Source organism: Brassica oleracea, unplaced genomic scaffold (genome assembly GCF_000695525.1).
Source record: "Brassica oleracea var. oleracea cultivar TO1000 unplaced genomic scaffold, BOL UnpScaffold00834, whole genome shotgun sequence".
NCBI lineage: Eukaryota > Viridiplantae > Streptophyta > Magnoliopsida > Brassicales > Brassicaceae > Brassica > Brassica oleracea.
Window position 1 is genome coordinate 60,510 of NW_013617471.1, and position 11,412 is coordinate 71,921.

General features: G+C 35.2%; 4 protein-coding genes across 4 annotated transcripts; 3 read left to right on the forward strand and 1 right to left on the reverse strand.

Moving 5' to 3' along the window:
- The first annotated feature begins 864 nt into the window (after nt 1-864).
- On the forward strand, nt 865-2,728 carry LOC106320169 (probable WRKY transcription factor 39). Its single transcript, XM_013758540.1, has 3 exons — nt 865-2,100; nt 2,182-2,307; nt 2,379-2,728. The coding sequence occupies exons 1-3, from the start codon at nt 1,427-1,429 to the stop codon at nt 2,524-2,526; spliced, it is 948 nt and encodes a 315-aa protein (XP_013613994.1). The 5' UTR covers nt 865-1,426; the 3' UTR covers nt 2,527-2,728.
- A 1,398-nt stretch (nt 2,729-4,126) lies between these two features.
- Nucleotides 4,127-4,805, forward strand: LOC106320166 (DEAD-box ATP-dependent RNA helicase 52A-like). The gene has a single exon (XM_013758536.1). It carries the CDS (start codon nt 4,165-4,167, stop codon nt 4,564-4,566), a length of 402 nt encoding a protein of 133 aa, XP_013613990.1. The 5' UTR covers nt 4,127-4,164; the 3' UTR covers nt 4,567-4,805.
- On the reverse strand, nt 4,577-6,878 carry LOC106320165 (protein WVD2-like 1). The gene is made up of 7 exons (XM_013758535.1): nt 6,705-6,878; nt 6,113-6,332; nt 5,917-6,008; nt 5,747-5,840; nt 5,578-5,649; nt 5,401-5,511; nt 4,577-5,336 (listed from the first exon to the last, which is right to left on the reverse strand). The coding sequence occupies exons 2-7, from the start codon at nt 6,326-6,328 to the stop codon at nt 5,085-5,087; spliced, it is 837 nt and encodes a 278-aa protein (XP_013613989.1). The 5' UTR covers nt 6,329-6,332; nt 6,705-6,878; the 3' UTR covers nt 4,577-5,084.
- A 1,490-nt stretch (nt 6,879-8,368) lies between these two features.
- LOC106320172 (uncharacterized protein At2g34160-like) lies at nt 8,369-9,667 on the forward strand. The gene is made up of 5 exons (XM_013758542.1): nt 8,369-8,602; nt 8,862-8,910; nt 9,000-9,062; nt 9,147-9,211; nt 9,301-9,667. The coding sequence occupies exons 1-5, from the start codon at nt 8,447-8,449 to the stop codon at nt 9,439-9,441; spliced, it is 474 nt and encodes a 157-aa protein (XP_013613996.1). The 5' UTR covers nt 8,369-8,446; the 3' UTR covers nt 9,442-9,667.
- Nucleotides 9,668-11,412: the final 1,745 nt, after the last annotated feature.

Consider the following 11,412-nt stretch of genomic DNA (forward strand, 5'->3'; position numbering starts at 1 on the left):
ATTATAATTAAATAATAAAAAATATAAATAAAAACCATAAATTTAGCAAATGACAACTGAGTTATATTATGCTAAAATTTTATTTCTAACAATTTAGCAAATGACAAATGAGTTATGAGCAAATAATACCATATAATTTTTAAAAACATAGTCATTCTTAAATATTTTTTGAATAAATAAATATTTTTTAATTTAATCAACTGAAAATAATATCCGTACAATTGTGTGAGTCAAATTCTAGTTTTATTGATGCATGTTATATATTAATGTTGTATGTTTTATGTAACATTTTAATGATGCACATTTTTTAAAATCTCCATTATTAAAATTATGCACGTCAGGATAACTCATTATGTTCAAATTTATTTACGGATATTTCATTAAGGTAACTGAAAAAAACAAACAATAAAATAAGAAGTTTAAATTCATTTAAGCATATTTTATTAATGTAACTGAAAAACAAGTAATAAATTATGCAGTTTTATTCGTTTTAGGATATTTCATAAATGCAACTGAAAAAGACAAAGAAAAAATAGGGAGTTTAATTAATGAAGTAATAACATTTTCAAATGGGTGCTTCTATTTTAATAATATAGATTTAAAATGGATAAAGCAGGTGTGAACCTTGTACAGTTGGCTCTGTTTTCTTCTCTCCTCTGAGACTGCGACGACCACCTCTCTGCTCAAATGTCTTTACTGTAATTATATAAACATTGTTTACTCAACTTTAGCTTTTGTCTGTTTGAAGATTATGAACTTCTTTTAATATTTTAAAATGTGTAGTGGGTGTGGTGGTGGGGGGATTTTTTTAAGTAAAAAGAAAAGTCTAACTCTACCCCACCCACAAAGTGGAGAAAGCAAAAGTCATAACCTTTGACACTTTTTCTCAACCCATCTCTATCTCTCACAAACCAACAAACAACACAGGAACAATCTTTCTCTTTTGTTTTATCCTAATCTCCCCTGGGTCATTTCTTCTTGCTCATTATCTAATTTTATCCTTAGGGTGTCTCAAAAGGTTCTCGTTTTCCTTTCATGGAGTTCTTTGTTTAGTTTTCCTTCTTATGAGCTAACCTTATATAGACAAAAGATCTCATATTTTTGCTCTTGAATTGAATTTAGTTTCTATTTTACTCAGTACTCTTCCTGTGAAGTGATTTGGAAAGATTCAGCTAGTTGAGGAAGGAACTTATGGTGATTGGTTTTATCATAGAGTGTTTAGGTGTTGAGTTCTTGATTTGGTCTAATTAGCTATAAATGTTGCATTCTTTTTCATGTCTTGTCTGTTTAGATTCACCAGGATTTGGAATTCAGGATCTTTTGTTGTAAGTTGTAAACTCCATCTAGGTTTGATGTATGATTCTCTTGGCTCTCTAGTTAAGACTTTGGTGTTAAAACTAGTTTGGGTGGAAGAAACTAAAAAAACATGGAGGATGTTGAAGCTGCTAGCAAATTAGCTATAGAAAGCTGTTATGGAGTCTTAAACCTCTTGTCACAACAACAAACCAGCAGTGATTCCAAATCTCTAATGGTTGAATCAAGAGAAGTAGTTTCCAAGTTCAAGAGAGTAGCCTCTCTTTTAACCAGTGGTTCAGGTCATGGAAAGTTCAGTCCATCTTTTCCTCAGCATATCTTCTTGGAGAGCCCTGTTTGCTGTGGTAACGAAGTGAGTAGTGATTACACTCAAGTTCTTGCACCTGAGCCTCTTCAGATGGTTCCAGCCTCTGTTTCTTATGATGACGTTGACCCAAGACACCAATTGGGTCACCCACTTAGCCACCAAATGTGTGTTGAGAAGTCGTTACTGGAGTCAAAGCCACCGCCCTTTCGACCTCCTTATCAGTTAATCCACAACCACCAGCAAATAGCTTACTCTAGGAGCAATAGCGGTGCAAACCTGACGTTTGATGGATCTGGTAGTAGCTGCTATACACCTAGTGCATCAAACGGATCAAGATCGTTTGTATCATCTCTTAGTATGGATACTAGTGTGGTGGACTACGATAGGACCTCGTTCCAGTTAACCGGATTATCCAGGAAGATGTGCTCTGGTAGTTTGAAATGCGGAAGCCGAAGCAAATGTCATTGTTCCAAGAAGAGGTTGGTCATGTTCTTTGTAGCAATGTGACTTTGTCAACTGTGTTGTATCTCTTTTGTAATGGTTTTAGAGTTTGTTTACAGGAAACATAGGGTGAAAAGATCAATCAAGGTGCCTGCAATCAGCAACAAGATTGCAGATATTCCTCCAGATGAGTATTCATGGAGGAAGTATGGTCAGAAACCTATCAAGGGCTCACCACATCCACGGTATATATATATATATATATATATATTCATCTTTTTTTTGGTGTCAATATACTCATTTGATTCATGTGCAGGGGATACTACAAGTGCAGCAGTGTGAGAGGTTGTCCTGCAAGGAAGCATGTGGAGCGATGTGTAGATGAAACTTCGATGTTAATTGTGACTTACGAAGGTGAGCATAACCATTCAAGGATATTGTCTTCGCAATCAGCTCACACATGATGGAATCAGAGTCAGTCACTGCCTGTCCTTTTTGCTGTCTACTCTTGGATTTGAAGAAGAATGATTTTGGATTCAAGAAACTAGTCTTTGTAGTGTTAGCTGTGGTTTGCAATTGTATATTCCACTTTGACATGAGTTGTAAGAGCGTTTTGTGAACTTGGATTATGTGGCAATACCGACAAGCATCAACAATTTGGCTTCAGCTTAGCATTTTCTAACTTAACCAAATAAGCTTAATTTTTAGTATAGGTAGGAAGGCTGTTGTTGGAGATAATCATAAAGTTAACTTGGCGAACAAGTTACACGAATCCTAATCGAGATATGTTTAGGAGAGTTAGTTTTTATGAGTTTAGGAAATTTAAAGTCTATATAAGAAGATGCAAGAGTTTTAGAGATTGTGTTTTGGAGTGATTAAGTTTTGAGTTATTTTCTTAAGCTAATAAAAAGAGTTCTTTATTGTGATCATATACAATTTTTGAGACTATATTTGGTATCAGAGTCAGGTTCATAGAGCAAGATAAGTTAAAAGCCTTACGATGGGAGGATCTTTGTGTCAGCATAATGTTCGCTGTCAGGAGGAGACGAGTGTGTGCAAGTTTGGGACCTTGAGTAGTAGCTTGGTAAACAACACACATGATAGCTTGCTCCTGTTTAATCTCAAAAGCTGTCAAGTACAAAGAAGGGCTCTTCATCAGATTACTTCTTCTCTAACGTTTTGTGTCTGTGGTTAGAGAGATTACATGTATTGTTCATATCATAGCCTAAATTATGTAAAAGTTGAAGCTGGACACTTCATCTGTAACAAAAGACAAGTTTTTTTCTCATTTAAAAAAAAGCTGTTACGACTTGAGGAATTAACAATGAACAGCCAAAGACATGTTCAAAAAATATCCAAGTTCCATGATCTGCAACAAGAAGGCCATTCATTTTAAGACAAACCATTACATACTACAAGAACACTTGGACTCACAAATGAAGACCAAACTTTGCTTTGTCATTCCGTTTCTAACTCTCATTGCGTTTCCTCTGGTGTGATCACGAGCTCAAAGACGGATATGATCCTTAACAACATAAATCTCAATAACAACATTCCACCAAGAAAACAAAAATTCCACCTAGTAAAAGATATTAACATTCAGTAGCCAAAGACTTGTCCAAAAGATCCTCAAAGTTCCATTTTTCTGTAACAACAAGCCATCATTTGAAAATTAAACTAGCTGAACTCAAAGTAAGGCCAACCAAACACCAATGCTTGTTGTTGGCTAGACTCATATCTCATAATCTATATATCCGTTTCTGGGAATCAGAATGCTTTATATAAGTTGATAGCTTCTTAGACGGAGTGATTAAAGAAGTGGCCATGGTTTAATCACTCATATCTCATAATCTATATCCGTTTGCACTCCGTCTTCTTATATCCGTCTTCAGAGGTTGGAGAGATTAAGAAGACCGAGTGATTAAAGAAGGCCCATGGTTTAGGTTGTGAATTTTGGAAGGAGGGCGGCTAAGATAAGATAACTTAATTTAAAGAAACTATCTCTAAGAAATTCGTTAAATTACGTTTATACCCTTTTCTTACAACCTGTATAAATGAAGAAGAAACACGGAAGTGGCAGAAAAAGCAAAGAGACAGCAATTATGGGTTGTCGGAAAGCATTTTTGCTTCTATACTTTCTATTTTTAGTCTATCTCCACCACAACCACTCTTTTCAAGCGATCTCCGCTGCTCCAAATCATGAATCGAAGCCGGACGGTGAAGCTTTCGCTGGCAAAACGGCGGATTTATCTGTCGTTGTTAAAAAGGGCGGTGGAGGCGGCAGAGGCGGCGGAGGTGGCGGTGGACGTAGTTTTGGTGGAGGCGGACGCAGTTTCGGTGGAGGTGGAGGCGGAGGCCGCAAAGGTGGAAGAGGAGTGATTCCGTTAGTTGGCGGTGCTGCTGCTGCTTCCCACCACCGTGGCAAACATTCAAGCGGTGGTCGGGAAAGTGCTAGCGTTTGGTTTGGTTTATTGACTTTACTCGGTTTGGTTTTGGGTTTTTAGGGTTTACTTATTTTAATCGCCGGTTTAGGTTAAATGTTTGATGTCGGTTTTGCTTGCTACTGGTTTGCTCTCTGGATATAAACACCACTCGGTTTGGTTTTGGTTTTTTAGGATTTTTATTTATTTTGATTGCCGGTTTAGGGTTAAATGTTTGGTGCCGGTTTTGCTTTCCACTGTGGTTTGCTCTTTGGATATATCACAAGTTTGTTAGAAAATTATAAAATTTCTCTTAACCGGAACTTAATCCATCAGTAATCGATTGTAAAATATTTTGTTTGATTAATCGGAAAACACTCAAAATTATACAAATTTTCAACATTAGGAGTTTTCTTCAACAATCAACATCAAAGTTTCACGTTACAAATAAAAATCCGAGAAAGACGGTTACATTGTGAACCAACCACATATACCGGATATAACCGAAAAACAAAGAGTCTTTGTTTTGAATTTTAAATTTTCTCCAGTGAGATCAAAGTTAAACACAGACCAACGACACAAATGCATCAATCATCGTCATTTCAAGCCTCACAAGCTTCTTCCAAGGACTCGTTGACTGGTTTAAGCCCACTTTTACCCTTGCCTGATCTGGAGCGAGGGCTGTCGTGCTCAGCATTGGTGATCTTGTTCTGAACTGTTCCGGTGCTGTGTCGGTTCCGGTTAGATGCTGTCTTCGGCACCTCTTCACGGGACGAGGACGAGCTGACTGCGTCGCTGCAGCTCTTTCTCCGAGAAAGGATGAGTTTTGGCGACTTGGGACGGGTCAAAGGCACCTAGAAATATACATAACATAAGCTACTTTTGTCACAAGAACAAACATATACGAGTTAAATATACCTTCTTGAGTTCAGGTTTGGCAGGAGGCGCCTCGTAGTAGAAGTTGGGGACAGGTTTAGCCTTGAACTTGAGATTTTTTCTAAGTTTTTTCAACGCTGCTTCTTGTTCTTCCTGCAAAAAAACATTGAATTTACCATTTAGATTTAGAAAAGACTGCATCAACTATATGGACTTTACCTTTTGCCTTTGTTCAAGCTCGTTCCTTTCGGCTTCAAGCGCTTGGTTTTTCTCCTCAAGCTTTTGGTAATACTAAAACCACACAAACCCCACAAAAAATGATCAATTAATAAACATAAAAAAGTAGACTTTATATTAGTGAGTGCAAAGGTGGAAGATTTTTAGTTACCTCTTTGCGCTGCTCAGCACGCTGAGCACTCCTAAACGTTGGAGCGCTTCCATGAGTCACTCCGGACTTGGCCCTCCTCAAGGAAGTTGCCACGCTGTGAGTTAATAACGTTAAGGAACATTATACATAAACAAGATAATGATCAAGTGATAGAGGCAGGCAAAGCATACGAAGAAGCAATGGAGACATTATCATCTTCATCTACATGCTTCTTGTTCTCTGGTTGCAAGGGCTTCCTCACCGGGAGAAGAGGAGCATCACACTGCAGACAGAACATTGAACAAACAGGTAAAGTCACATCATTTACACCTCTCAAACTAATTACAAAACATAACGTCGTTTGTCTGAAATGAGTTTTTTTTTTACCTTTGGAACTTTAGGGGTTTTAGGCGAGTTTTGAGCTCCAGTTTCAACTTTTGGTTTATTCTCAGAACGAGAATCCTCCTCGGTGCATTCCTTGACTTCAATCTCTTCCTCAGTCTCAGATTCCGCAGCTGCAGCTATCTTAGGAGCAACGTGAACCCTACCGCTTGAAACGCCGGCGTTTCGGTCCATAAGCACCTCAACAACTTCTCTTCCCATTCCACTACGGAACGGAACACAAAACAAAAGAGTCTCTTTTTTTTACACAGATTTCCGAAGACCCAATTCAATTATGTAAGATCTCAATCTTTATAAAGGTTACAGCTTTATAAAAGTTAGATTGGTTAAGGAACAAGGATTGGTTCAAAGAGATAAAGAGAGAGTCGCAGAAGAACAATTCAAAAGTGGAAACCAACACGCATTAACAAACCCAGATGGAGAAATAGTCAAAATTTTTTTTTTTAAATGTGAAATTTGAAATCCAGGTGGGAAACGATAGAGGAGATTCTTAAGGTTTTGTGAACAATTTTATAGAAAAGAATCAGACTTTCAAGGAAGAACAGGGTGACAAAAAAAAAAGAGATTGTTTTCTTACGAGTCTTGTGTGGGACGGGGGAGAGATTCTTGTGCACCACCTCTGTCTCCGAACGCCCGTGAGAATTTTGCAGACAAAATTTGAAATGAATGTCTTTATCCAGACCAAACTTGTCTCCCTCTCTTTCTCTCTCAAGAAAAAGAAGAATTTCTATTGGGCGGTGACTATTTTGGAGATGTGTTTGATTTGTTAAGCTGTTTGGTTATTTATTGGTTCAAAATTTATTTATTTTATTATAAAAAATGAATTTTGGCGCTTTACATCACTTTGATAATTAGTTTCTATATACTCTATAAGATTCATTCATTTTCATGCCAATATTTGAAGAAATATATTCACCCTAAATATTGAAAAGCTCTTAGTTTATTGAAATAAATAAATCCTTACTTAGTTGATTAGTTTCGTTTTTTCTTTAAATGTATAGTTAGTAGTAGTATTCTCATTCTCTACCGTCAATACTTATCTTGATATAAAAGTTTCATTACTATATTATTTCTTTAATTTCTTAAATTTAATTTTCTTTTAAGGATATCTAATAAAGCTGTGATCACTTGGCAATAATAAAAGTTCATGACTAATTGTCTAGAAGTAAATTTACCAAATCTAAATAATTATCTTAATCTAGATGTATTAGCTTGAATCCAGATGTGTAATCTTCTTTGTAATCAGATCCACTATAAGCAACTTCTAACAACCCAATGAAAAGGAAATTCAAACTAATCATACAATAACTATCACGGCTTTGAAGCCACAAGAAGGAATAAATACCAATGTGACAATGTTACTCGTTTAAAAAAAATGTTTCCTGTCCTGCAGTTCAAACTTCAAGAGTAGTCCATACTTTCCCTCGTTGCTTAGTTTAAATTCTGCAGCTTTGTTTAAGTGTTGAGGTTGAATATAGTATGGCGTCTACCATTGTACCTAGTAGACCATACAATTTGTTCTTAGACTTTTAGTACATGTTCTTATGATCTAATCATTTCAATGCTCATGATAACAATATTTTTTACAAACATAAACTAAACGAGTGTATTTTCACCTGTTTGAATTTTTTCATTAGATAAACTTTATGTTGGTATATTAATTATTCATTTGAATGACGTAGGACCCACGTTGCATTGGAAGAACGTAGGACCCATGTCACAACTCAAAATCAGATTATCCTTTGGCGGCAAAATTCATACTGGGAAAATATAAAACAAAAGACAAATCGGTCAGTTGGTCCAACAAATTGGTCCCGAATAAGATTTTGCCTACGAAAATGCTAACCACCAACGAGATTGGTCTGTGCATTGTGGATATGGACCACCTCGTTACGAGTGATGTTGGAGACCATAATAAACAAAGACACCATGCATATTCACTAATATATGTAGACCATCGTCAAACAAGAATGAATGTGTGTAACCAAATCATTCATTCACACTCGATAATCCAGTAATAAAATAACATCAGGCCCATACGCAACCGCTAAAGACCTCACAAAAATCGGGGGCAATATCGTAATTTCAAAGCATTCGAAGCGAGATGAACCAATCCGTCTTTCGCTCTTTACTCGGTCAACAAACCAATCGAAGACGAACACGTGTCACGTTTTCGTTGGTCACAAAGAGCGCGTCAGGTGCTATATAAATGCCGTTACGCCTCGTAACGGTTTTCTAATTTTCCAGAGTAAACCAACCGAAACGATCACAGAGAACGTTTCCCGCCAGCGAGAGATAAGAGTGAAAGAAGAAATAGTGATGGCGATGGAAGTAGCGACACCGGCTCCGGCACCGATCACCGCACCGGAGAGAAACATCATCCTCGCGCCGGCGACTGTTGAGACTCACAAGAAGAACAGGATCCAAGTCTCCAACACGAAGAAACCTTTGTTCTTCTACGTTAATCTCGCCAAGGTATGGTAGTTTCTTCACCGGATCTACGATTTGATTAGGGAACCGTGAGATCCGCTTGATTGTTGATCGTAGATAGTTGAACACTGATTAGTATACATCATTCTTCGCCTGGAATTTGAGTTTGCTTGCCAGATCTTGTTTTCTAAACCGTTTACTGAATAGTTGAAGTGATGATTCATGATTGATCTTGAAACTTTTGATGGATTTTTGATTCTAAAGAGAGAAGTTGATTCGTTTGATCATTTGTTCTCTGATGCAGAGGTACATGCAGCAACACAATGAGGTCGAACTCTCTGCGCTTGGAATGGGTATTGATTTTAACCATGACTTAATTTTCTTTACAAATTCTTTAACTTGCCTTTCTCTTTGCGTATTGAACTGTTTGCTTTGTGCATAGCAATCACAACTGTGGTGACCATCTCTGAGATCCTGAAGAATAATGGATTGGCTACAGAGAAGAGTACGTAGAAACTCTCTTTAGCATCTCCTCTGTGGAAAAAAAAGATTTCGTCTAATTCAAGATTCTGTTTTCATCTTTGTACAGAAGTGTTGACATCGACTGTGGGAATGAAAGACGAGACTAAAGGAAGGATGGTTCAGAAGGCAAAGGCACGTCTCTTCTTTAGCATCATCATCTTCAATAACTTTTGACTTCTTGTTTTACATTCTTTTGGGGTTTGTTGTTGTGTGTTGCGCAGATTGAGATTGTGTTGGGCAAATCAGACAAGTTTGACTCTTTGGTGCCACCTGTGACCAACGGCAAAACGCCGGAGGAGGTAGCTAAAGCAGAGACGGAGGCTGCTGTTGAAGTACAAGAAGCTGCAGCCACAGAGGCCTAGGACGGAGCTGGCTCAGAAACACCACATATGAAAGATCAATTTTCGCTTTTGTTTTGCTTTGCTTTGCTTTGTTGTTTTTGTTTCTTTTGTGACATATCGAACATAATACTCAATAGATATGATAGTAGTTTGTTTAGGAAAATACTACTCTAGTATTCTTTGTTTGAGGAATATATTTTTCTCCCAAACATTCCAATGATATATTTTCTCATTTATTTCTTCTTAATAGTAAATCCCAATTATAATATTTAAGTTTTAAATTTTACTGTTTAGAATTTAGTAATTAGTGGATGAGGATGAGTTTATAATTTTTTTATAAATAATTTTAAACATTTATAAATAATTGATGATAGTTAATTTTTTTATTAATAAAATTAAGGTATTTATTAAAATGGTAATCATTTAAATGTAAATTTTAAAAGTTAGAACTCCTTCTAAATTTTTAAAGAGTGTAATGATAAAGTAAAATAATGATTTAGAAGTTACTACTATATCATACATTAATTTTTAATTTCTAAATATCCAACACATATACATTATTCTTTGCAAAATGATATTTTGCATTTGAGATCTCACATTAAATACTAGAGTTATACGTTTAATGAATAATAAATTATTAAATTTTTATTAGCTAATAGAAATTTAAAACATATCTCCCGTCTTCTTTTTATAAATGGGAGAAAGTCTAAATTATCAAGGAGTAATCCAACTATCTCCCCTCTTCTTTTTCAGATGACAATTTTTTTCTCTTCTAAAAACCATCAAGAGGAATAATGTCAAGTAATTTTTCGGATTTTAAAACTATACGAGGAAGGTTATAGACACATATTAATTATTCCAAGTCATCAGCACAATAGTTTTATTACGGGTTACTATGTGATTTTTCCGTGCCCATATTTTTATAAGTATTAAAAAAAAATGTTATAAAAGTTATTAATATTCCAATTTTATTTAAACTATTTTGTGTTATATATATGATTTATTTAAATAATTTTATTATAAAAATTAAAAAGATGCCCACGGACCATGAAAGAGACTTTAATATACATTAATACAAATTTAGAATGTGTTTATAAATTTTAAAGCAACACTAAAGATCATAGGCTTCAGTATATAGAGTATTTACCTAAAAATTCAATATTTTCGTAGGGGTTAACACATAGATTTTGAAAAAAATTCAAAAATATGAAAATACTGTTTTAATGCATACTTGCATCTTTCACTAACATATGATGAAAGTCAAAGAGGTTTGGAACTTTTGTTGTCTCCGTTTCTCTAGAAAATTGCGATTTTATAGTGGTTAATCCACTAATTTAGAGAGTATTATGAAGTTTTAATAAATTAATTGACAAAAAATTAAAACGATGCCCACGTACCATGAAAGAGAGTTTAATATACATTAATACAAATGTAGAATGTGTTTAGAAATTTTAAAACAACTCTAAAGATCATAGGCTTCAGTATATAGAGCATTTACTGAAAAATTCAATATTTTCGTAGGGGTTAACTCATAGATTTTGAGAAAAATTCAAAAATATGAAAATACTGTTTTAATGCATACTTGCATCTTTCACTAACATATGATGAAAGTCAAAGAGGTTTGGAACTTTTGTTGTCTCCGTTTCTCTAGAAAATTGCGATTTTATAGTGGTTAATCCACTAATTTAGAGAGTATTATGAAGTTTTAATAAATTAATTGACAAAAAATTAAAACGATGCCCACGTACCATGAAAGAGAGTTTAATATACATTAATACAAATGTAGAATGTGTTTAGAAATTTTAAAACAACTCTAAAGATCATAGGCTTCAGTATATAGAGCATTTACTGAAAAATTCAATATTTTCGTAGGGGTTAACTCATAGATTTTGAGAAAAATTCAAAAATATGAAAATACTGTTTTAATGCATACTTGCATCTTTCACTAACATATGATGAAGGTCAAAGAGGTTTGAAACTTTTGTCGTCTCC

Bases quoted from the DNA above. Each gene is read 5' to 3' on its own strand.
- LOC106320172 (XM_013758542.1), top strand. From the start codon at position 8,447: ATGGCGATGGAAGTAGCGACACCGGCTCCGGCACCGATCACCGCACCG. The intron at 8,603-8,861 runs GTATGGTAGTTT...TCTCTGATGCAG, and splicing joins TCTACGTTAATCTCGCCAAG to AGGTACATGCAGCAACACAA. The intron at 9,212-9,300 runs GCACGTCTCTTC...TGTGTTGCGCAG, and splicing joins GGATGGTTCAGAAGGCAAAG to ATTGAGATTGTGTTGGGCAA.
- LOC106320165 (XM_013758535.1), bottom strand. From the start codon at position 6,328: ATGGGAAGAGAAGTTGTTGAGGTGCTTATGGACCGAAACGCCGGCGTT. The intron at 5,841-5,916 runs GTATGCTTTGCC...ATTAACTCACAG, and splicing joins AATGTCTCCATTGCTTCTTC to CGTGGCAACTTCCTTGAGGA. The intron at 5,337-5,400 runs GTATATTTAACT...GTATATTTCTAG, and splicing joins CCAAACCTGAACTCAAGAAG to GTGCCTTTGACCCGTCCCAA.
- LOC106320166 (XM_013758536.1), top strand. From the start codon at position 4,165: ATGGGTTGTCGGAAAGCATTTTTGCTTCTATACTTTCTATTTTTAGTC.
- LOC106320169 (XM_013758540.1), top strand. From the start codon at position 1,427: ATGGAGGATGTTGAAGCTGCTAGCAAATTAGCTATAGAAAGCTGTTAT. The intron at 2,101-2,181 runs GTTGGTCATGTT...GTTTGTTTACAG, and splicing joins TGTCATTGTTCCAAGAAGAG to GAAACATAGGGTGAAAAGAT. The intron at 2,308-2,378 runs GTATATATATAT...ATTCATGTGCAG, and splicing joins AAGGGCTCACCACATCCACG to GGGATACTACAAGTGCAGCA.